Source organism: Erythrolamprus reginae, chromosome 7 (assembly GCF_031021105.1).
Source record: "Erythrolamprus reginae isolate rEryReg1 chromosome 7, rEryReg1.hap1, whole genome shotgun sequence".
Taxonomy (NCBI): Eukaryota; Metazoa; Chordata; class Lepidosauria; order Squamata; family Dipsadidae; genus Erythrolamprus; species Erythrolamprus reginae.
In genome coordinates, this window is record NC_091956.1 from 51,635,230 (window position 1) to 51,661,987 (window position 26,758).

Below are 26,758 nucleotides of genomic sequence, written 5' to 3' on the forward strand. Positions count from 1 at the left end.
TTATACTGACTTTAATATTTACCATTGTAGAGAACCTTGACTCTTTCAATAAGCAAAATGTTAAAGTCAATTTGAAATCAATTCAGCCAGATTAATCTTAAATCATAAAAGCATAAACCGTAAAAAGATAAATACTATATTTTCATTTCTTTCTTTAATGAAAAAATGATTGAATTTAAAGAACATCAGAATTTCTATGTTTTTTCCTTTTTTGCTTACCTCATTTGTTATTTGTTATTTATTCAAAAAAATATTGACCAATATCTTTCTCTTTTAAAAAGTTTTGAGCAATTTATTCACCTTACTGCATTTTAGTAAAGAGTAAAATACAAATATTTAATCTTCTTTGATGGTTCAGACATTTCACATAATAATTGCCTTTTTGTAAGGATCCGCCCTGCTAGATCCAGCTTTGACTCAGTCTTCAGCATGATTTGACATGGCAGAACTTGCTCCCATTCAAATTGCTGTTCACCACTTGCATTTGATGAAAAAGAATCTGTAGTGTGAGTCTGGGCTTCTTGCTTTCCACCTCTAGAGCCCAAAGATTTCTTGGAGCTTCAGCTCCGGTCAAATTGGTGGGTGTCGGGCCAGACTGAGTAGCATTGACCAGAAGGGTTTTAGCCTAGTCTGCAACAGGAGTCAAGTTTTAACTCCTTGTCGTCCCCAATGAATGAAGAAAGGAAGCCCTGGGCTCTGCTCTATAGTCAGCAGCAATCATTTCCCTCTACAGTTATTAGTTGGATGGTATGAAGGACTATTCTATTTGCACCCAACTATCAACAGAGTCTCATGCTTAGGCAGCGTGATTGCGAAGGCTTGCCACCATCCAGCCACTTCCCCACCCACTGCACGGGGGGGGGGAGTCAGAGTTAAGCAGGAAAGGCCTGTCCAGTAACTTGTCAAAACGCTGAAGCTCAGACCTCGCATATTGCCCAAGATTTGGCAGAGAAGCTCAGGGATAAAGCCCTGCAGAAGATCTATAACAGATACCCCAGGGGATCTTTGGTTGCTAATATGGGTGCTTCTTTCTGAGGCTCAGAGAATTGCCCCATCAGGGAAAGGGCAGATAACCATCTGCCCCTAGAAGCCACTGGAATCCCCAGACCCAATTTGGACCTTTGGGGTTCTTCTGGTCTTGGCCTAGCCTCTGATCAACTTGATTTGGCACTGGCATTGGCCCCAGCCAATCAAATGACTAGGGCTCAAACTTCAGCACACACCCTGCTGTCAGTTCCCCTGGCTACTTTCGACCCACTAACCTACACCTGCTGATCATGACCATGGTTCAACAGGGCCTCACAGCAAATCTCCAGGCACCCGCTGGATCAACATCTCTACAACCCAGGTGCGAGCCTGACTTCCTGAGGCCTGCAGCCCACCTGGAAACTAGCACACACTTAGAGGACACAGACAACCTGTCTGATGTGTCCGCGGGCAACCAAGAATACTGGAGGGAGGAGGCACTTTTGCTCCAATATTGGCTCTTCATACTCCCACAAGCTGTTACCAGGCAGCCTTCCCTTTACCCGGGGGTTGTCCTGGCCTTTCGTGTGTTTTTTGGTGCTTAACGGCGATCACTGACCTGGAGAGATGGTGATTTAATAGAGGAACTCCTTGTGTACCTGAGGGAGGTCGGCGGACCCACCAGGAAGCAGGGAAACCCCCTTTGCCAGCACACGAAGAACTGATCTTCAGATCGGCCTGAAGCTGTGACGCTCCGACTCCATTAAGGAAGCTGTGAGAAGGCGGCGGTGAAAGCTTTGGAGTGAAATAAGTGAAGAGATTCCTTTTGATCGATCGTTGTTTGTGGATAATAGCAGATGAAAGACCCCCTGTTGTGTCCTTTGTATTGTTAAGGAAGAGTGCCAAAACCTTTGAGAAAAGCGGCGACTGCGATCCTTAATTGGCTGATGGCGGCAGAGAACAAACAAGACTAGGCAGATCGAGCAGATGTGATTTAAAACCTTATACCAACTGAACTTTTTCTGCTGGACTCTGTTTGTGATTTTGCAGTGAAAGATTGGAAACAACGTGTGATACACAACATTTGGGGGGTGAGAAAGTTTTGGATGTCTTGATGGTAAGAGGAAGTTTTTGAACAGATTAAGTGGATTAGAACGAACTGAGTCGGTGACAAGCCACAAGAATCGGAGGTTTTTATATACTTAATCTTTTTCCTTTTTTTTTTACCCTCTCTTTCATCTCCCCTCTGTCTAACCCCACTACTTCACCTCACTTTTGATTGCATATTGACTCTGCATTGTTGTTCCAGTTGTCAGAAAACAAACAAAAAATCTACAAACTTTTGAACTTTGATTCCCTATTAACTCTACAACGCTGTTCCCTTACTGATAGACTGTCAGAGATTGTTAGAGATTTCCTTAATCAGAGACTCTCAGAGACTGAACTGTGACTCAGCGCTATTGCATCAGCCCGAGAAGAGAGAAAAAGAAAAGGATTTCCTTCCCACTCCTGAATATCCCTGTCTACTATTATTCTCCTTTTTCTCCTTTTTCCAGTTACAGTTATCTTCCTTTTTTGAATACTCTATATGTGATTTGTTGCAATGTTGAGAATAACCCCTTGATTGTTTGATTTTTGAAAACATTTTCGAAAACATTCTACATTGATATATTGCCATTACATCTATATACTGTCATTGATAATACTTTATGCTGTTATATTATCATCATTACTAGTGATCTATTGAATCTATGAATTAATTGGATTACTGAGCTAGATTTATTTACGGATTTATATCTAAACTAAAAATTTATTTATTTATTGACCTATATACATATATGCTGATGTGTTAACCTATCTACTTATTATATACTTATTTACCTATCTATCAATCTAAACACTACAATTTGTCAAACAACTGTATTTAACTATTATAACTACTAATTATTATATATTAATTGAAAGCTATTTTTCATTACCTATTAATTACTCAATTCTTCTAACCTACTCTAACCTTCTTGAATACCCATATCTAGAGCATTAATAATACTTATTAGATATTGATATAGAACTGTATATTGACATTTTTGAGTCTTAAGAAGTGGATTATAGAGCCTATTATAATATTATTATAAGCTATCCTACTATAAGTTTATTATAAGTTATTCTATTAAGATTAATATAAATTAATAGTATCGAACATTTTGAGTATAAGCTAAACCCATATTTCTGTATCTCTTGCTATACCCTGTCTGACTTTCCCATAAATATTCAAAATGTCATTTACTAATACAAATACAAGTACTAAAGCTTGGAAGAAGGCAGCACCTCAATCTTCAACTCCGACCATCCAGCGTAATTTAGAAAACTCTTCTACTGACAAAACATCAGCTGTACAATCAGACCAAGCTGCACCCATTACCCTAGCTTCCCTACAAGAGATAATGATTAATATGCAGAAATCAATGGATCGTAAGTATGAATTAATGATGGAAAATATGGGTGCAATGAAGGAAGATATCAAGGAAGAGATCAAGAAAATTGACGATCGTGTTGGACAGCTTGATGAGAAGATAGCGATGATGCATGGAACCCTCACACAGAATGATGAAAAAATTCAAAAAATCGAGGAACAAAATGATAGAATGGAAACCAGGTTGCAATACGCAGAAAGTAGGACAGAATACATCAATAAAAATCTGGAAGAGGCCATTTTAAATCTTGAGCTTGAGAAATCAGCATTCTTCTTAAGGTTCCAGAATATTAGCGAATCAAGTGAAGAGAACCTGCCTCAGATTATGTCAGAAATTCTTGCACCCATCACAAATAAAACCCCACAGGAAATGTATCAGCAAATGGATGAAATTTACAGATTATCTACAAGTTACGCAAAAAGAAATCGCCTACCCAGGGAAGTACATATTAGATTCACTAAACGTACTATAAGAGATGAAATCTACAATATGTCAAAGGAAAACCCTCCATCATATAAAGGAAAAGAGATCATAGTCCTTCGTCAAGTTCCTAGACGAGTGCGTGAAAAGCGGAAACCCTATCAAACCCTAGCTAATAAACTCAACAGAAACAAGATACCATTTAGATGGCTGACACCTGAGGGCATGCTTATCTCCTTAATTGACAAAAAATACAAAATAACTTCGATAGAAGATGCAAGAGACTTTTACGATCAAGTCATCAAAAAGGTAGATGAGGAATGTATTAGGGAGCAAGAATCAAAAGATAAATCTAGCCTGGATGAAATCAGCTCTGAAGACACTCTCGCAGACAAGGAAACTGGACTTAAATTAACAGAAGAATATGGCAGAGACGGCCCAACAACAAGATCTCAAGCGGAGGCGAGAAAGGAGAAAAGAAGAGAGCCAGCAAACTAACTTACGTCACAAAAAACCCTTACCGAATAATGAAATAAGACTATTCTCTATCAATATCAACGGCCTCAACTCTCCCAGTAAAAGGAAAAAAACATTCTACAAAATTGAACAACAAAAAGCAGATATAATCTGTCTCCAAGAAACGGTGCATCGCTTTCTCAAAGGACCTCCAATCTGCAGCCCCTTGTGATTCACCAATATCCAACTTGAGACGTACTCAGGGTTCTGAAGTCTTTCACAGTTCCACCTTACAAACTGCTGAGGGAAGCCTCGTTCCGACACCTGTTGTATAAGGTATTCTTTCTGTTCACCATCACATCTGCATGACGAAACTCTGAACTGTCTGCGCTATCCATCAGGAGCTATCTCTGCGTCTTCCACCAGGGTGGTTATCTGATTAGACCCTTTGTTTATCCCGAATTACAACTCTTCCTTTCACTGGGAACAAGAGCTTGAACTGCCATCTTTCTGCACACATCTGTCACATCCATCAGAAAGACTTTGACACACATTGGACGTTCGAAGAGTTCTCCAGATCTAGATGGACAAGACTTGTTCTTTCCTCCTAGTGGTCTTGAATCCACACTCTCTGGGTCTCCTTATCTTTGGCAAACATTGACCGTTGGATTCGCGGCACCATTGATCACTCAATTGCAGTGCCACCAACTCAGTGGCTTAGGCCACTTGTTCATCTTTGGATCTTCAGATTCATCAAAGCTAGGTCCTAGCAGGATGGATCCTTATAAAACTTTTTATGCTAACAAACGTTTTTAAGCTAACTATAAAAAAGATTGGCACTATAACTACTATGCCTGCTTCACAGAATTATTCAACAAAGAAAATTATAAGTCTTTAGTGTTCTGATTATTTTTTAACCTATATAATACACTAGAATATAATGAACTGAACAAACCATTATTCAGCCTGCAAAAAATATAGTTTCATAGTTTCAAATTCAACGTACTTTTTTTCTGCATCAAATATTAGGGTTGAAACAGAAGACCAGACCAAATCCGAAATGACATTCAAGTTCAAGTTTCAAGTTTTATTGGATTTATATGCCACCCCTCTCCGAAAACTCGGGGCGGCTAACTACAATCATGAACAATATACAATAAAATCCAATACTAAAAGCAAATTAAAACCCCTTAATATATAAAAACCAAACATACATACAAACATACCATGTATACAGTTGTAACGGCCTAGGGGGGAAAGAAGTCTTAATTCCCCCATGCCTGGCGGCAGAGGTGGGTTTTAAGTAGCTTATGAAAGGCAAGGAGGGTGGGGGCAATTCTAATCTCTGGGGGGAGTTGGTTCCAGAGGGCCAGGGCCACCACAGAGAAGGCTCTTCCCCTGGGTCCCGCCAAGTGGCATTGTTTAGTTGACGGGACCCGGAGAAGACCCACTCTGTGGGACCTAACTGGCCGCTGGGATTCGTGCGGCAGAAGGAGGTCCCTGAGATAATCTGGTCCGGTGCCATGAAGGGCTTTATAGGTCATAACCAACACTTTGAATTGTGACCAGAAACTGATCGGCAACCAATGCAGACTGCAGAGTGTTGGTGTGACATGGGCAAATTTAGGGAAGCCCATGATTGCTCTCGCAGCTGCATTCTGCACGATTTGAAGTTTCCGAACACTTTTCAAAGGTAGCCCCATGTAGAGAGCGTTACAGTAGTCGAGCTTCGAGGTGATGAGGGCATGAGTGACTGTGAGCAGTGACTCCTGGTCCAGATAGGGTCGCAACTGATGCACCAGACGGACCTGGGCAAACGCCCCCCTCGCCACAGCTGAAAGATGTTTCTCTAAAGTGAGCTGTGGATCGAGGAGGACGCCCAAGTTGCGAACCCTCTCTGAGGGGGTCAATGATTCTCCCCCCAGGGTAATGGACGGACAGATGGAATTGTCCTTGGGAGGCAAGACCCACAGCCACTCCGTCTTGTCTGAGTTGAGTTTGAGTTTGTTGACACCCATCCAGGCCCCAACAGCCTCCAGGCACCGGCACATCACTTCCACTGCTTCGCTGACTGGACATGGGGTGGAGATGTATAACTGGGTATCATCGGCGTATTGATGATACCTCACCCCATGCCCTTGGATGATCTCACCCAGCGGTTTCATGTAGATGTTAAATAGCAGGGGGGAGAGGACCGACCCATGAGGCACCCCACAAGAGCAAAACCTAGAGGTCGACCTTTGCCCCCCCCCCCACTAACACCGACTGCGACCGACTGGAGAGGGAGGAGGAGAACCCCTGTAGGACAGTGCCTCTCACTCCCAACCCCTCCAGCCGGCGCAGAAGGATACCATGGTCGATGGTATCAAAAGCCGCTGAGAGGTCAAGAAGCACCAGGACAGAGGACAAGCCCCTGTCCCGGGCCCGCCAGAGATCATCAACGCGACCAAAGCAGTTTCCGTGCTGTAGCCGGGCCTGAATCCAGACTGCTGAGGACCTATACATTGTATGATGTTTGGCTTAAATATAAGCGTAATGACCAATTATTGATTGAGAAAATTACAGGATCCTTATATTGCTTTCTCTGTATAGTACAAGCATAGAATTTGTGCATTCAGCACAAATATACAATATATACAATATATATATACTGTATTTTTGGAGTATAAGACGCACCTTTTCCCACCCTAAAAGAGGCTGATAATTTGGGTGCGTCTTATACTCTGAATGTAGCTCCCCACCTCAGCCCTAACTACCTGCTAACAATCTTCGCAGCTCTTAACTTGCAGGCTCTTTCATTGTTTCTCTCTACGAAGAAAGTTTTCCAAGCCCTAGGTCTTTGCAGGTTTTTTTCTCCCATTGCTCTAACTTGCTCTGAATAAGTTTATTTCCAGCCCTAACCAGGTGCTAACAATGTTCCCAGCTCTTACCGGCTTGTAAGCTCATTCATTGTTACTCTCTGCAAATAATGTTTTCCAAGCCCTAATTCTAAGGGATTTTTTTCATTGCTCTACATTCTCCAAATGTTTCTTTCCAGGTGTTAATAATGTTCCCAGCTCTTACTGGTTTGTAAGCTCTTTCATTGTTACTCTTTCCGAATAATGTTTTTTTAAAGCCTTAACCAGGGGATAAAATAATATGCTGAAGCTGACCAGATGAATATCTGGTAAGCAGATTCTTTTCTCTATTTTTATCCCTAAAAACTTATACGCCTAAAAATGCAGTATCCACACAGTTGTATGGCAACAAATGGGTAATTTGGACATACTGATGTAGATGTAGTTCAAATATATTTATTTAGTGGCCCACTATTAGTTTTATAAACTAAAGGTAACTTGGTATCACCTCCCCCTCAAAAAGTGCACCTATGGCTATATATGATATGCTAGCAATACTTTTGTTACTGTAGTCCTTTGGTGGGACTCTTAGTTTACAAATGTTCACAGCATCCACTTCCCCCCATAAATTTCTGACATTCCTCCTCAAAGAGGTCATTCTTCATAGTCGGTGAAGCTATCATCAATGATGGGTTGATCTCGTACATCAGCCAATGAGGACTGAGTCTGTTGAATAATAAAATTCCGTCACTCTCCATAGCCTGCTTTTGACTCAGTCCTTGTCACTGATAGGATGCAGGGTCAAGTGCTTCTTGGATCATAGCTCCAATTAATTTGAGGTGTCCAGTTCTTTCAGCTCAACTGTTATCATGAGTTTCCTCCCCTACCAAACTGATCCAGTTATTGAGAGGCAGGGTAGAGGCAATGCAGGATGGAGGCAATGCAGCATGGGAGCCTTAGCTGCAGCAGCTTGGCCGAGACCACCAGCCGCAGGTCCAACTCCCCTTACGAATGGGAGGTCCCCGTCTCTTCAGCCCTGGAGCAGAGCTCTTTCGAGCATTAGCATTGGCTCAGCGTTTTGCAGTGACCAGGGAGAGATCTTTCCTCCTGACTTTGATTTCAGTGAGAGCACATGTTGGAGTAGTGGTCAAATTCTGTGCTTTCTGCCTGTTGCTTTCTCAGCTGCTAGAGCAACCAACAGCCCCTGAGTGGGAGCTCAAAAATTTGCCATCATTGGCCAGAGGAGGTTCAGTGACGCATTACAAAAATAAACTTCGCTGGCTGCCCACCAGTTAAGGAGTGCCTCCAGTTGCTGGTATCATCTCCCATGCATCAGAGCTTTTTTTTGGATGGCCTTGCCATTTACAGGAGGCCTGAGTGTTTCTTGTTGCAATACAAATGCACCTCAGCCTTCCCGGTCTGCACTAGATGCCTGCTATATTACAGTCCACCCTCTTTTCCTGCTCGATGCAACTTCTCCTTGCCCTTTCCTGGCTTCCTGTGGAGAACCAAGGTGGCACCACAGCTTCCACAGCCAAAAGCCTCAAAATCAGGGCAATGGGTAGAACAACCAACAGAGGCCTCTCTGTCTTAGCGTGATTCTGGTCCAGCAATTCGGGGCATAATGCAAAGCATTAGGATCACAAGCATGCCAGTAAGACTTGGGAGAAGAAGGCCAAACCCTCCAAGGCTGCCCAACGCGATGAGTCCCAGAGAGACAGAGCGCTTCAAAAGCTTTGTAACAAATCAGGCAGTGACTCTGCTCATTCAAGGTTTTCTCCCCACTCAGATGCCCAGGATGCCTAATTCCATCAGAACCCATACTGGTGATCTTAAGGGAGGATGACCATGGTGATAACATCTCCCTGGATGCACGTGAGTTCCCATTGACGGATGCAAACATTTGGGGACAGCCACAGCTGGCCTAGTCTCAGTTGGGCTGTGGATGTGGATCTTGAGTCTCAGAGAAGCTATTTCCAGGAGTGGCAGCCTCAACTCCCTCCTGAGAGAGCCACGAATTCTCGTTTTCTCCTATCTGAGGAAGAGGCCAGTCTTAATCTGGACCTCTGTGGGGATGAGGGCATCCTGCCTGACACCCCACCCCTTCGTCTCCTCAAGACTGTTCCATACGAGTCTTTTTAAGGCACAAAACACCGCACACCTGGGTTCATTGGGGTGTGCTCTTCAGAGGCTTCTTACTCTCCTATCGATCCTCTGTTCATGGAACATACTCCGGAGACCCAGGTTGTGCCCTGTCCTCAATTGTTTGTGGACACCATCCACAATCAGTGGAGTACCCCTGCCTCTGGACCCATCCAATCTTCTAATGATCACCGCTACTTCAATATTGGATCTGAGTTGATGCCTTCCCTCCAACCTCCATTGCTGGATGCTCCAGTGATGGTGCTCCTCTCGTCCACCATTTCCCTTTGTCTATTATAAAATTGATGTTTTTGCTTCAGCTGACACTGCTTTCAGTCGCAGGGTATTCCCACAAGTTTTCCCTCAGTGGCAGCCAGGGACCATCAGTGTCCCTCCTGTTGAACACTTAGCTTTGGCAAATCCCATCATGCATGATAGCTCCATCCACTATGGAGAAGAGACGTTGGTCTTACCTGATACGCTCCTTCTCATAGAGTGGAGCCCCATCCTTCTATTTGCCTTCTGGTCCTGTTGGCCAGTGTTTCCTTTTATTTCAGCTTCTTGTTCCGTTGGATGGAGTGTTTGCCTTCTCAGAGATATTTTCTTCAATATTTCTGGCTGTGCACTTTCCGGATGACCACACCTTGAGTATGTGCTTCATCTTTGTCAAAAGCGGCCAGGCGATATGCTACTCAACAGACTCAGTCCTCATTGGCTGACAGATGAGGTCAACATATCATGATTGATAGCTCCAGTCTACAAGACGGAGTGTATCAGGCAAGACCAATATGCCATATGAAGGATAATGTGGCTCTTCAGCTGAAGAAAGTTGCTCACTCCCTACTCTGTTTTAGTTTTCTGTTTCTAAGCCTACAGTAGATGATTTACCATAAATGTCTAGGCCTATTTAGTGTACTTCTGACAAGTTCATGTCAGTGATACTGGTAAATGATATTATCCTTTTTCAGAAACTGAGTATCATATTTTTTCACAATAATATTGGATCTAAAACTATTGTGATACAAAAATTGAGCCGTTATCAGTGGAGGAAGGATTGCTATGGATAAGTGATTTTGATTTATCGATTGGCAATATAATAAGCTTGGCCTGCATATTTTACTACTAAAGTTGGTAGAAATCTTATCAACTTATAAGTATTTTCAACACTTCCTAACTATAGCATAGCATTAACAGTCTACGTTATGAAGAAGAATCTTCTTTGCTGTGTATGGATGCTAGCAAGTACCTGGTAGTCATATTACTCTGATTAATTATTTCTTGGCTTGTGATAGAAAAAATAATATATGTATATGCATAATAATAATAATAATAATTATTATTATTATTATTATTTATTAGATTTGTATGCCGCTCCTCTCTGAGGACTCGGAGCGGCTCACAACAGCAACAAAATACAATATAGAATAGAATAGAATAGAATTTTATTGGCCAAGTGTGATTGGACACACAAGGAATTTGTCTTGGTGCATATGCTCTCAGCGTACATAAAAGAAAAAGATACATTTGTCAAGAATCATGTGGTAAAACACTTAATGATTGTCATAGGGATCAAATAAGCAATGAAGAAACAATAAATATTAATAAAAATCTTAGGATACAAGCAACAAGTTACAGTCATACAGTCCTAAGTCGGAGGAAAAGGATGATAGGAATGATGAGAAAAACTAGTAGAATAGAAGTGCAGATTTAGTAAAAAGTCTGACAGTGTTGAGGGAATTATTTGTTTAGTAGAGTGATGGCGTTCGGAAAAAACTGTTCGTGTGTCTTGTTGTCTTGGTGTGCAGTGCTCTGTATTAACGTTTTGAGTGTAGGAGTTGAAACAGTTTATGTCCAGGATGCGAGAGGTCAGTAAATATTTTCCCTGCCCTCTTTTTGACTCTTGCAGTATACAGGTCGTCAATGGAAGGCAGGTTGGCAGCAATTGTTTTTTCTGCAGTTCTGATTATTTTTTGAAGTCTGTGTTGGTCCTGTTGGGTTGCAGCACCAAACCAGACCAGTTATAGAGGTGCAAATATGATACAAATCCAATATTAAAACTAATTAAAAAACCCATTATTACTTTAAAAAACATTCAATTTTACACAAACACACCATTCTCAAATACTAGAGTCAAAAAGATAGGGGGGGGAGTGTGAGTCTCCCCATGCCTGGCAGCATAAATGTGTACCGTCATGGATTTTGAGGACTTAATGTAATTTAAACCCTCCACACCCATTCAGCATATAGATTGTAGGATTGTATGTGGTCTGCCAGCATTACTCGTGTTTGTTACTGCTTCCACTTTGCTGAAAAATATATTCAGTTAATATTAGTAAAGTTATACTTAACAACTTATCCACTCATTGGTTTTCATAGGATTGTGATTTTATCTTATGAAGATAATATATACAGTGGAACATATATTAGCTATGTATACTTCAGCTTTGTTTAATGAGATTGCTGAACTACTTTTAACTTATATGTAGCAAACATATGATATATTTTATATTTTGAATGCCTAAATAATGTATTTTTCCTGCCTTAGTGAAATTAATGTAGTTGTTCTCTTCCATGATCCTTCATTTTATTGAATATGTGCCTTTTTCTAATCATTCATTGTAGCTGTTGTCTTGAAACCATTTAGGCTGAATATTTTTCCCCTTTATTTAGCATCAAAATGGAACTGTCAGACAAACACCTAGAATGCACTTGGCCACAGCTGCTTCAGAATCACTCAACAACTGAATGACATTTCACTAAGATTGAAAAGAATCTTTCACATGTATCAATTAGACCTGCCAAAACTTGGCTTTGAAAGGCGCTCCAGCATCCCTAATAGCTATATGGAATGAATAGGTTTTGACAGCTGTGGCATGCCCCATCATTGCAGCAATGTGACAGGAAAAACTGCACCTTCTGAACATTTGTCTGCCACAGTTATGAAAGATATAGTAATTGACCACCTTAGACTCAAGTGTAAAACAGACATAGTTTTTGTCTGTGGTCCATTATTTCTATCTTGGAAGACTCAAATGTTCAAATAAAAATCTTGGATCACTAATGTAACATTACCTTTATAATCACACAATAAGACAACATGCATTTGGCAGAAATAGATGGTAGTGCAGTGTAATCTTTCCCATGTTAAAGGTTTGCGTTCTGGAGTACTGCCTGAAACTATTCCATATACAGGACCTTTATAAAAAAGAATAGGCATCAATATTGATCCATTGCCAAGACTATTGGATGCTTTTCAGCATGATTATATCTTGTTTGTATAAGGCCTGTTGCCTTTTCTTCTGTAATAACCACTCTGAGACTCACTAGTTTTCAGCAGCACTCTTATCTGGCCAAATAGTAACATACAAAGCAGAGAGCTCATTTTTGTAGAAAAATAATGTATTTTGTATTACGACAAGGTAATTATTAGGAATTTACATGCTTTGAAAATAATTTGAAAGAAATGTTCCACACAAAATGTAGCCACAATACATTTCTATAGTTAAAATAGCCTGATCTTTACATGGAATCTCTCCAAATAGAATCCCAAATGTTATTTAAGTTACTTATCTTTTTTTTTCCTGGACTGAAAATTCTGAAAAAAGTTGGGCTTCTTTAATTAATTGTAGAGGTAAAATTTGCACAGTTACTATTTGTTAAACTATACAATAATAAGAATATTGTTCACGGTGATTTATTTTACAGTAGACCTAGGCTTAGTTCCTCGCTGACCTATTTCAAAGCAAACTGCTGAATTGGCAGCAGAGACATTTGATTAGCAATTAATAATAAATATGTAAAACCAGAGAAGGATAGGACTGGGCTGTTGCCTTTCTTACTGGGAATTTACAGTTGCCATAAAGGGAATTCAAGTTGTCTCTCCCCCTCCTCCCATTAAATAAAGTAATGAGTAAAATGATTTCACTTTCACTTCCTTTGTATCACTGCTGCTTTTACTGCTTAAAAGTTGCAGGGGGATATGATCTTGAAATATTTACTGTACAGTGGTCCCCTGATTATCGCGAGGGTTCCGTTCCAGGACCCCTCGCGACAATCGATTCTTCGCGAAGTAGTGGTGCGGAAGTAAAAACACCATCTGCGCATGCGCAGATGGTGTTTTTACTTCCGCCGCAGCAGCGAGGAGCCGAAGATTGGGGTTTCCCCGCCGCCCACGCAGATCTTCGGCTCCTCGCTGCTGCCGCGCCCGCCACTTGGCCACCCGCCGCTTGTCCGCCGCCTGCCTGCCCGCGCGCCTGCCGCTCGCCCGCCCACGCCGTTCACTCGCGCCGCTTCCCAGCTGAGTCCTGAAGCCAAACGGCAAAGGCAAACTTCCGCGTTTGGCTTCAGGACTCAGCTGGGAAGCGGCGCTGGGGTCTTACCAGCCGCCCACGCAAAGCGGAAACCCCGGCTCCTCGCTGATGCCCGCCGCGCGCCCGCCCTTCGCCCGCCCACGCCGTTCGCTCGCGCTGCTTCCCAGCTGAGTCCTGAAGCCAAACCCAAAGGCGAACTTCCGCGTTTGGCTTCAGGACTCAGCTGGGAAGCGGCGCTGGGGTCTTACCGGCTGCCCACGCAAAGGGGAAACCCTGGCTCCTCGCTGATGCCCGCCGCTCGCCCTCCCGCCAGCAAGAGGGGGAAGACCCAGGGAAGCCGCCCAGCAGCTGATCTGCCCGGCGGGGAACGCAAACTCCACCATCTACGCATGCGTGGCCATAGAAAAAAAGGGCGCGCATGCGCAGATGGTGTTTTTACTTCCGGGTAGAAAAATCGCGACATAGCGTTTAGCGAAGATTGGGATCGCGAAACTCGGGGGATCACTGTACTATAAAATGGTAGTGTATAAATGTCCATGATTTTGCTAAACAAACTACGCTGAGAAAACAGACGTGTTAAATATGAATAAGCACATAGCAAATATATTAGTCTCTTCAGTCAGGAGGCAAAATTAGTATTCTATATATAGAGACGTAAGATGTGGTTTCCTGTTGTGCAACTGATCATTTTATATATATTTTCATATAATGATGAAAGTTAATTCTCTACTGACTGATAATTAACTTCTAATCTAAATCAGATAAAGTTTTAAGTAGATTCTTTTTAAAAGCTGTTGTGAGCTTTAGTCTTTTAAATTATCCTGAAGCCCTAAAGCTTTCTATACTGATTTTAATCACATGCACTAACACCCACTGATGTTGATAAGGGCAAAGCTGATTAATTGTATGCTACCTGAATAATAACATATTCTTCATATATAGCATATTTTTTGTTGAGGTATTTCAAAACCAAATTCCAAGAAAAGGTTGAAAATTTTTTTACATTTTTAACTTTGGTCATGCTTAAACTGTGTATATTTGTTTTCCATATTTTGCACATAAGACAGAAACATACCTGGTCTATAATATATGCCATGTGTTTCTGTTATATGTGCAAAATAAAAAAATCTTAAATATAGAATAAAAGACATTTTGAAAACTAATGCTAGTTATCCTGCCTGGAATTATTTTTTATTGTTGTTGAGAGACATAACATCTTTATATCATTGTTGTGATTACAAGATTCTCTGATTACCTGTGATTCACTTCGAAACATAGTTATATCACATAGTGTGAAATTGGAAAATCTGTTCTATATGTGTTCTAATGGATGTAACGGTCATTAAGTATATGAGTCTTCTGACGTTGTAATCAGATGTGATTCAGTCTGTTAAATATCCATGAAGCAACATCTGCTTCACAGAGTGACCTTCTGCTAGAGAATAGTTAGCATCTATTAGCAGATCATAGTGCAGATCTGCCTGATTTGAAAGGCACTAAGCTAGGATAATCTCCTGCTGTTTAGCAGCAAAATTGCAATAATTTATTGCAGTAAAATAAAGCTTGTGTTTTTTTCCTTTTAAGAGAACTTTTCATTATATAATTATAGGGATATATACAAAAACATTATATTCTGTTGAAATTGCCTGTTTAATTTCAAAATTGACTTTTAAAAAAAATCTAAGATTACATTATGAGATACGTCGTTATTTCCTGTATAGATATTGATAAGTCATTAAAAATTGAAATAAATTAAAGCAAAGATAAATTAAAGTAGTTCTACCATCTGTTGTATATTAATTAGAACTTTGCCTACTATGGGTAAAGTTTTAAAGAATGTAATTGAAACTAGCTAATAGAATATATGCTAATATTTTAGAAAATGGGCTATTAGTGTTTGCTTTAGCTTTAGGAAAGATAAGGATGATCTATAACAAACTTTAATTTTCTTTTTTCTCAGAGCAACCTCCAAATAACCAAGGCCAGTCGACCCTGCAACCTTTGCCACCTTCTCACAAGCAGCATTCAGCACAGAATCACCCATCTATCACCTCCCTTAACAGAAATACACTGACAAATAGGAGGAACCAGAGTCCGGCCCCGCCGGCTGCTTTGCCCGCCGAGCTGCAAACCACACCCGAGTCGGTCCAGCTGCAGGACAGCTGGGTCCTTGGCAGTAATGTGCCACTGGAAAGCAGGTAATCCTTTAGGACCTTTAAGACTATAGTTATGCTCAGCATACTAGAAATCTGAAATTTGTGCTTCCCTTGTTTTGTTAGCACAGCTGGAATTTTAATTTACCATAGTGCTACCACCTTGTTCGAAGCTGACATTTGAATTTCATTCTTCCCATATATACAGCGTTAACCCATAACACTAGCCAGCATGTAGTATATTAAGTTTGGAGTTAGCTTACTGTATGAACCAACATTTTGTGGTAGATTTAAGGCTGTGAAGGAATACAGACCTGATCTTGGGCGTGAGGAGCAGGCTACTAAGGGGAAGGATATTGAAAAATATTATTCAATCCAGAGAAAGAGAAAAACATAAGATAGGGCAGAGACTAATTTTCAAAATGTTATTATTCTACCACACAGGAGTGTTCCTGCAATCCCTACTTGCCTGTTCATTGATTTTACCTATCACAAAGGTTTAGCACAGGCCACACTCTCTAAAGTCACTTTATTGTCATTATCTTGATGCATGTAATTTCTACTTCATTTGGGGGGGGGGGGCTTATATGCTGGTCTAATGGTCAGACAACTCTTAATTTTCATCAATAATGTTTAATCTTTGGTAAATAAGAATTAGATTAGAAATTTGGAAGTGGTGCTATTAGAGAAGTTTGCATGTATTTATTTTATTTATTTACCAAATCTAGACAATGCCCATCTCCCTCATAAGGCAATTTTTAGCAACATAGAAGATACGTTCTTCTTTTAAAATTTTGTATATGATTCTTATCATTTCTTGTCCTTTGATTTGTATTTGGTGGCATTATTTTGGCCTGTTTTCCCTGATTCCACTGCAGCAACAAAAGGTTTATGGCATATTAAAGGCTAAAAGTTTATTATCATATAAGCTTTATCACAATCCACTTGTAAAATGTATAGAGTCTAGTCTTGATCAAGCAAATATTATAAAACAACTGTTGGGCATGGAGAAGGGAAATAGAAGAAGAAAAAATAGTAAAAAGAGAAGTAAGAGAATTGATTTACACAATGGTCCTAAACAAAGCATTACATCTTTGATCATATGCGTATTTTTGGACACTACAGTGGTAGTTCAACAACCAGCTTATACAGAAAATCCACTGATTGCTTTATAAGAAGAAAAGTGAGGCAAAAATCGTATTAATAAAATAAGTAGATGCTGACATTCTGATATGGAACATATCAAACAATCAAATGTTTACAATTAAGCCACACAAAACAAACATACTCACTTTGACAGTCCGTTGAAGGCCTACTAAAGGATTTACCAATGCTTTTCTCAAGCTATGAATCTATCCAATTAAGGTTTGTTTTTTTTTAAAAAAAGAAAGAATAAACCAATCCAGCAATAATTACTTATAAGACAAACTGAAAAGAAAACAACAAAACACTATTTGTTGCCATAGAGCAGCCAAATAAAATCCCTGAATTCTTATCAGCAATGTTCTATACTGCAGAACACATAATTTATGTTTTCTAAAATAACTGAAACCTCTAAACCTTTTGATTTTTTCTTTATTACTGTTTTAATTCTCCCTATTGCTATCACAACAGATTTGGTTCTGCTTTAGTTAATGACATTTTATTAATTAAACTTCTGCAGCTGCCTATTTACCAAAATTAACTTAAAGTAGTAAACATAATGTTAGGACAAAAGCTGCAAAACTGTTTTCCCCCCCCCCCTGGTTTTTTTTTAAAATACTTCATTTCAGGAAGTATCTTACCTCCTGAGTAGCTTCCTGATGTCGGTTTACTTCAAATACTTTTTCCATTAGAACTGAATACAGTGATACCTTGTCTTACAAACTTAATTGGTTCCGGGACGAGGTCTTAAGGTGAAAAGTTTGTAAGACGAAACAATGTTTCCCATAGGAATCAATGGAAAAGTGATTAATGCGTGCAAGCCAAAATTCACCCCTTTTGCCAGCCGAAGCACCCGTTTTTGCGCTGCTGGGATTTCCCTGAGGCTCCCCTCCATGGGAAACCCCACTTCTAGACTTCTGTTGCCAGCGAAGCACCCATTTTTGCGCTGCTGGGATTCCCCTGCTGGGATTTCCCTGCAGTCTACGGAGAGGGGCGGCATACAAATCTAATAAATAATAATAATAATAATCACAAAAACACGGAAGTCCGGAGGTGGGGTTTCCCATGGAGGGGAGCCTCAGGAGAATCCCAGCAGCACAAAAATGGGTGCTTTTCTGGCAATGGAAGTCCGAAGGCGGGGCATCCCAGCAGCGGCGGTGGGTTTGTAAGGTGAAAATAGTTTGTAAGAAGAGGCAAAAAAATCTTTAACCCCGGGTTTGTATCTCGAAAAGTTTGTATGATGAGGCGTTTGTAAGACGAGGTATCACTGTAAATTGTCTAAAGCAGGGGTGTCAAACTCACAGCATCATGTTGTCATCACGAGATCTATCGCAACTTTTCCCCCCCTTCACTAAATTGGGGTGGGCGTGGCCAGCGTATGTCACATCCAGCCTACGCGCCATGAATTTGACACTCCTGTTCTAAGGTATTCAATGGCTAAATGAATGAAAATATTCCACAAGCTGATGTCTCTACAGCAGGATTGTCAAAGTCACGGCATTATCAGGTGACGTATTGGGACTTTTCCCCTCTTCACTAAACATTACCATGCGAGCATGGGAATGTCCTGTGTATAACGCATCTGGCCCTTGGGCCGGGAGTTTGACAGCCCTGCTCTACAGGATTCCAAAGATCACTAGTATGCTGCCCACAGACTTGAATGCTCTGTTACTTGCCAACATAGCTAACTCATAAGTAGCAACCTAATGCAACACTGCAAACACTAGTATTTACCTACTAGATAATTGATGAGCTAGTAACAGGCAAAAGTGAGAAAAAGTACTCTGTATCCAATATTGGGTCTGTGAATAAGGCTTGTTAACTATTTCCTCTCTCCTTCTCAAATATGGACATGTTATTTCCCGGATGTGAAGTGAATATACATACGATGTCAGTGTTCCTGAGACAAATAAATGGACCAGAATGAAAACAGTTGATACTAGAGGTGGTTGCTATTTCTATTTCTATTCTATTCAAAAGTAAAACTTTCAGCCAAGCCATTCTTGGGAAAGAAGTTGTTTGAAGAAATAATTAGATCCAATAAGAAGAAATCCTCTCTACAGCCGGAAGAGGAAAGAAAACAGATGCAATAGAAATCCTGTATCTGTTTTTCTCTACTTATCAGTAAAATCCCCACCTTCTTGCTTTTCTCACAAGATGGGTGCTGCCGATAAGATTTTCTTTTTTCTCTTACCAGCAATCTATATTCATTGCTAAAGCTGGTTCTTTAGCAATGCTGCTCTCTGGTTTTAAATGGGAGCGCTTGGGGTGACCCAAGATGACTTTTGGACAATCATGGACCCAGGGGAAGGGGGGGGTGTCTTGAAGATTCCAATCCCTCTGGAAGCAATTGAAAAATCATTGGCCATATCTGTCTTCCTGTCAAGCAGTTTCATTTTCTAAGCATCCCAGAGTTTTCCTATTCAATTTTTGACTTTACTGTTTTATTTTGCTTTAAAAGTTGAGCAGCAGTTGCATGGACTCTAATTGCCTTTTCACTTTTTTCCCTTTTGCTATATGTTGTTCTAGATAACCTCTGTTTCTTCTGTATGGAAAAGCACGGCAACGTTTGGTGTGGTGTGTGTGTGAAGAGACATTAGTCTTTCACCACTAGATTCTGTACTTTTTAAATGTACAAAATACCTTATATATTCTTATAATCTTGGATTGAAATATAGAGGGGTGTGTGCATGAATGCATGCATACATACATACATACATACATACATACTATACATACATACAGTGGTACCTCTACTTAAGAATGCCTCTACTTAAGAACTTTTCTAGATAAGAACCAGGTATTCAAGATTTCCCCCCCTCTTCTTAGGAACCATTTTCTACTTCAGAACCCAAGCCTGGAAAAATTCGTAGGAAATTTGAGAGCGGCACGAAGGCCCAGCCAGTTTCCTGCCATTTCCCCTTTAATCCCGGCCATCTAGGGCTTTTCTAGGCTGCCAGAGGAGCTTTACGGTGGTGCTTAAGGAGACTTTGGCAGTCCAGAGTGAATGAAGCATTTTCCTTTCTCTGGGCGCTTGGAGAGGATATAAGCCTCTGCCAGCACCCAGAGAAAATAAACGCTCTCGTCGCTCTGGGCAGCCCAGAGCGAACGGAGCATTTTCCTTTATCCCCAGGCATGGGGGAGTTGAGACACCTTCCCCAAGGCTTTTATATTTTATGTTTGGTATGTATGTGTTGTTTGGTTTTTAAATATGATAGGGTTTTATATGCTTTCTTTTTTAATATTAGATTTGTTTCGCTATAACATTGTCTTTATTATTGCTGTGAGCCGCCCCGAGTCTTTGGAGAGGGGCGGCATACAAAATCTAATAAATTATTATTATTATTATTATTATTATTAATTATTATTATTCTCTGGGCGCTTGGAGACAGAATAAACTACTTTGCTGTGGTGACTCCCTCGCGCTGCCTCCCACACACACGATGCGAGGTTGCCTCGTGGAACGTCTGGGCGCGGAAAGGCAAAAGGGGGCGCTTCGCCCCAGTCGAATCAACTTGGCTTCAGCCAAACCGAGGAGTCACTACAGTGAAGAAAAGGTGCCGGCTACAAAGCGAGCAAGAAAAGAGGGGAGCCCTTCAGCACGGGAAGGAAGAGGAAGCAGGTAGCAGCAGCAGCAGCCACCTTTCGGTCAAAGGAATGGGAGCTTCCCCCCTCTCGCCTGCCTGGGTTTCTCTTTCTGGTGCAGTGTATGAGAGGGAGCCTCACGCCGGGTGTATGGGGGGGGGGCGCGTGCTCCTCCTTGCTGCCTCAGAGTCCTCTTTTTTTTAGCCTTAAAGTTTTGGATTTTTTAAAATTCCCCTCACCTCACCATCTTCCTTCGGCAGTAACTGTCCTCCTCCTCTTCTTCCTCCCACCCAAATTCCGAGCTTTTATTTCTTTCCTAATGGTTTTGCATGCATTATTTGCTTCTACATTGATTCCTAAGGGAAAAATTGCTTCTACTTACAAACTTTTCTACTTAAGAACTGGTCACAGAACAAATTAAGTTCTTAAATAGAGGTACCATTGTGGGTGGGGGTGGGGTGTGTGTGTACACATATATATTCATATTCCCTGATTAAGTTCTCTTAAATAAGTTCCCTTTCAAAATCTTGATCAAACTTTAATGATTGTTCAAAGAATGTTAGAATCTGAAGATTTATCTTTGAATAAAGATACACAACAGGACTTTGATCCAGAAAAGTGGATTTTATCTTTTGTTCTGAAGTTTGTCTGCATACTTCTTCAACATTATGGCTTTAGCTGGAAGGCAGGGAAGAATGGAGGGAGATTGGGTGGATTTATTACACTTAACTGGTAACTACTTCTGCTTGCACTCTGACTGGAAGATAAATTTATTCTTGAGACTGAATTTACTACATTTAATTAAACAACAATTGACAAGGGAGAATATTAAGAAACAATCATGAATTTTTGTCCCGGGAAGAACTATTTATAACTTTTCAGATGATTCGGGTTACTTAAAATGCCATGGTAAATTTTCTATGAGTGGATTACAATAACAGTTTGTTAACAGAGTTTTGAAACTTAATTTTCTTCTGTTTCATTATTATTGTTTTTCCTGCTAACTATTTTATCATTAAGATAACACATAGAAGGCAAATGAACAAGTTGCAAATAAATGTAGTTTAAAATTTTGGGGAGGGCCTGTTTCACAAGTGGTAGAACTAATGTTGTGCTGAATAATAATCAGTATTCAACTTGAGGGGATAATAGATATACTGTACAATGTTTTTTTAATGCATCTTTTTTAACATTCTAACTATTTTGTGGGTTTTTTCTTTCTGTTACCATATTTTTTCGGAGTATAAGACTCACCTTTTTCCTCCCTAAAAGAGGGTGAAAATTTGGGAGTGTCTTATTCTCCGAATGTAGCTTTTTCGAAGCTTTTTTCTCCAGCCCTACCTAGGTGCTAATGATCTTTCTAGTTTCCTACTCTCCCTGAAGAAGGGTTTTCTCAGTCCTAAGTCTTTGCAGGCTTTCATTCCTACTCTCTCTGAAAAAGGCTTTTTCAGCCCTAATACGGTGCTAACAATTTTTCTGGCTTGCAGCATTTTTTTATTACTACTCCCTATGAAGCAGTTTTTTCCTGCCCTAAAGCTTTGCAGGCTTGTTTGCATTCCTACTCCCTCTGAAAAAGGTTTTTTCAGCCCTAACCAGAAGATAAAATAATATGCTGAACTGAACAGAATAAGGCTCAAATGAAAAAAAACACCTTAGAGAGGGTGTTACAATTTCCAGTTAGAACTCAGTCCTCAGACTGGACAGACGTGGTCATTTCTATTCCTGTCTGATATTTGGAGTTATCATTCAAGACAACTTCTGAAACAGCCCCGTTATATTTATTAATACATAATATAGTTTAATTTTGAAATTATTATTTTTGTTTCTCTATCCATTTTATAAATTCTTATTTTGGTTATAATTTATCTTAAGCTTCCTGAATTTTTTTAAAAAAATTATTTTTAAGTGTTTTCTTAAAATTCAACACCGCTGTGTGCTTCACTATATTGGATGAAAAAAACAGGATTCAAATCAAATATGCAATAATAGCATTTGAACAATCTGTGCTGATTCAAACAAAATTGTCATTTTATAATTATACTATCATCTTGTTTATCTGGCAAGACATAATCAAGAGCTATTTGTACTTGATTAAGAAAGCAGTAGGAAGCTGCTTATAGCCTGAGTTTAACTTTGTATAGGAAATCTGCCCTTCTAGTAGTTTTGTGCGTAGCTGCCCACCCCTAAATCTTCATTTTATCTACTCAATGTTGAATTGTTAAAGCAGCTGATTTTGGCAAAATTTTGGCAAATAATAATTTGCAAACTGGTGAGTGCAGCTGCTTTAAAGTTAATTCTGGCTGTCCCACATGCATGTCTCTGCAAAGACCTTTGATTTTACTTCTTATATGCAGGCACACACTCTCTCATAGACAACCAATGTTGTATCTGAAGCCCATTGCATAATACTTGCAAAGCAGGCAACTGCTTTAAATTTTTAAAGAGAGATGCTTTGTTCATGTTTACGACATTGCAAAATACTCTTTGAAAAATTTTGACAGCCCTGCTTGATAACATTATGATAATGATGATGACCAGAGATTATGGAATAAATCACTAGTAGTTTCATTCTTATCCCAAGGTTTTATGGCTCATTGTAATATCATTAGAAAATGTTATCATTTAAAAAATGAAAGGCAAAATGACTGAAATGCTGAATGCTACATGAATTATTTCAAAAAGGAATGCAAACCTGGAACCAGGTTCCTTCATTGTTCATTACAAAGGTAACACATCTCCTTTCCCCCTCACATCTAAAGAAGAGTCCAGGATGGGTTACTCTAGCCACATAGCTCTATGGACCTGGTTGAATTTTCTGAGGATTCACCTCTCTGATGACATCATCCTCAGTCATTCATCTCAGTCCTCAGCTCATGGACGCCTTTATTTCAGCTCCTGTGAGCTCTGGGTTGATCCTTTGTGAATTTTATTCACCTATTCTGGACTTTCCCTGATTTCTCCTTTTCATTTCTCCTTTTCTTGGACCTTTGACTGGAATGACATTATTTTGCTCCCCTACAGTTTCTCTGGGTTCGCAGTGAATGCCTGTTTTGCGTTGCTTTTAGGCTCCTGGACAGGCTACTTTGAATTGCTGGGCGGGGGGAGCTAGATGAAGGGCCAGTGCTGCTCCAAGTCGTGGCCATTTTTTGAGGTCCCACCTGACTGGTGGGACACTGAGCTATTAGTTTTCGCTTTTTTTCTGAGTTGCTCTACTTGCCTTTGGCTGTGGTGCCGGCTAGCAGCTTGATTTTTACTTTCTGCGTGAGCTTACTGCTTTGGCTTTTTACATCATTTTTAGCACTTAGTGGGCTTTCTACTGCAGTGTGGGCTAGCTGCTTCGGAATTTGGGCCGTCTGAGTGCTTTGACTTTTTGGACTGCTTTTCAATAGTAGTAGTAGTAGTAATAATAATTATTATTATTAATTAGATTTGTATGCCTCCCTTCTCCGTAGACTGGCTTCTTACTTAGATTTGTTGCAGGCCTCTGAAGAACTAAGGCGCCCTGCCTTTGTGTCACAGCCGCTTGTCTGCCTGAGTAAGGCATTATTAATTATTGTCGGCTCGCCCGGTTTTTTTTTTAGCAGGAGCACCATTTTGCCCAAGGGTTGGATTTTTCAAACAGACCTGTGGCTGCCATTTTGTCTGTCATTCATATCAGTAAGGCTGCCATTTTGACACTTGTATTCTGCCACCTCCTTTTGGCAGCTAGTCATTGACATGGAGCCAGGTCTGGGACTGATCAAGGCTCACCCATGGTTGCCTTGGAGTGCCCCTGTTGGAGGCCTTAGTAGAGTCGACCTTTTCATGCCTTTTTTGTGGCTCCTGAGGCAGCACTTCATTAGTGCCTCTTGTCTGGAGTAGGAGTCCCCCTTAGTGGCTGTCCTCCTATCTCCATTGGTACAGGAGCAGCGGGCTTTGGCGTAAGTCTGCCTACTTTCTGCTGGTTGCTCTGCGGCTTTCACTGTAGCATTCTATTCCCCCCCCTCCCCCAAAAAATGTTTTCCTCAGCAGGCAGCAACTGTCTGTTCTGGGGTGGCACGATGGGACAGCATCCTCTGGTGGTCCCAGAGAGCGCCCTTCTCTTTCCTCTACTCCTACTGCGGCGGGGTTCCGCCCGGAAGAGATGTCAGAGCTGGACATTTCCCAATTCTTGAAGGCTTGGCTAGCTGCAACCATCAAGGAAGGAATTGCAGAGGAACTCAATCAGAGACCATCCCTGGCCCCAATGGCACCTCTGCAGAAGGGGTGTAAGGCTCCCTTAGATCTGGCGTTCATGTCACTATTTGACCAAGTCACCGAAGTTACTTGAGGTTCTGCTACATTGAGTGCCATTACCAATACACGGCCCTTCCCTTTGGTCTGACCTCAGCCCCTAGGACGTTTACCAAGGTCATGGCAGTGATAACAGCTTCCCTTAGGTCGATTCCCATCAGGGTCCAGGGTTTTCTGGCTGACCTGCTCATCTAGGCTTTTTCCCAGTGGCTGGCGGAAAAAGACCTGGCCATGACAATACAGGCCTGCTGGACCATGGTTTATCTGTAAATCTGGCTAAACTACCATGAATCTGGCCCATCTTGGAGCTTTGATTGACACAATCTCAGTTCAGATTTTTCTTTCCCAGGAGCAACAGGACAGCATCTGGTCCTTAGTAGATCAATTATGCACAACTAGAGAGGCACCGGTGGTGCTCCTGTCGCAGGGAAGATGGTTTCATGCCTGGACATCGTTCACTAGGTACAGTTTCATGCCAGATTCCTCCAATAGCTGCTGCTCCCTCAGCGGGCAGGTCGCAATTCATCGTTCACCAGGATCTGAATCCCTTCAGAGGTGCTGTGGTCTTTCAATTGGTGGGTATCAGGAGCCATCGAGAAGGGCTGTTATTTCCATGAGTCGGTGAGATTGTTGATGACCTCAGACACGAGCCTATTCGGCTGGTGTGCCCACTTCGCCTCCAAGGCGGCTCAGGGCAGATAGTTCCCATGAGAGCTCTGGTAGAACATCAATTGTCTAGAGCTCAGGGTGGCCCGATTGGCCCTTCAATCTTTTCATGTGGGATTGCAAGATCAACATGTCCTCCTGACGGAGAAAGTGGCTACAAAGCCCACATGAATTGCTGTGGGGGTACTCGTTCGAGGTCCCTTATGCAGGAGTTGGATACCCTGTGCCAATGGGCAGAGGATCACTTGTTGTTGTTGCTGTTACTAGCCATATATCCTCTTACCTCATCCCATCAGTTCCTGCAGATCAATTTCATTATCTGATACATTCTCTTATCCATAATCTCAAACTGAATATGATCCACCATATACCGATACCTTGTATTGGTGTTTACTTATTCCTGGGGAAGGGGCATCACAGAAAATAATTGAGAAGCACTGCTTTAGCCCAATCCAAAAAAAGGGTAGCATCAAAGGCTGAAATACATAACCTAAGGAAGGTTGTTCACGACAATACATATAAAAATACCAAACACAAATATTAAAAACCATAGTAATAAACAATTCAAAATTATAGTGTAATGCAATGATGGCAAACCTATGGCACGGGTGCCACAGGTGGCACGTGGAGCCATATCTGCTGGCACTTGAACGGCTGCCCTAGCTCAGTTTTTGGCTTGTTTGACAACATCTGGGGGGGGATAAGGGAGGGCGTTTTTACCCTCCCCCAGCTCCAGGGAAGCCTTTGGGGCCTGGGGAGGGTGAAACACAAGCCTACTGGGCCCACCATATGTTGTCAAATAGGCTGTTCCCTGCATCCAGAGGGCCTCTGGGGTGAGGGGGACTGTTTTCGCCCCTCCCTTGAATTATGGGTGTGGGCACTCGCGCATGCGCGATAGCATACACACATGTTCTTTCGGCATCTGAGGGAAGAAAGGTTCGCCATCACTGGTATAGTGCATAGGAAGGAATCTCTAAGATCACTGTTCACTATTGACTCTTCTGTTCTATACTAATATATAAAATATATAAATGTAATATATATATTTATCTAAGGTAAATATAGCATTTGGTTTAAGTGATTTAAAAAAATGTTAACATATTGCCTATCGTAGATTTTTTTTTCTTTTATTTGAAATATACACTTTTTATCCAAAATAGCTCTATTCTAAACAGCTTACAAAAATATTAAAAATAAATATTCTGTATCATCTAGTTAAAAGCAAGATACACCTAAAAATTTTATAACTTTATCAATAGTATAGTCAATTTTTTTAAAAAATTAGCCTCAGTTGAGGCTATTTAAAGAAGAAATCAGACCTAAGCTCTGATTTT

At 40.9% G+C, this 26,758-nt stretch overlaps 1 protein-coding gene across 1 annotated transcript in view; it reads left to right on the forward strand.

The window, feature by feature from the left end:
* The window catches only part of TENM3 (teneurin transmembrane protein 3), a 1,937,374-nt gene that overhangs the window by 1,742,148 nt on the left and 168,468 nt on the right, over positions 1–26,758 (forward strand). Inside the window, exon 13 of the mRNA XM_070757504.1 lies at positions 15,566–15,803. Within this exon, the coding sequence (XP_070613605.1) occupies positions 15,566–15,803 (238 nt within the window). The remainder of the gene's footprint in view (positions 1–15,565; positions 15,804–26,758) is intronic.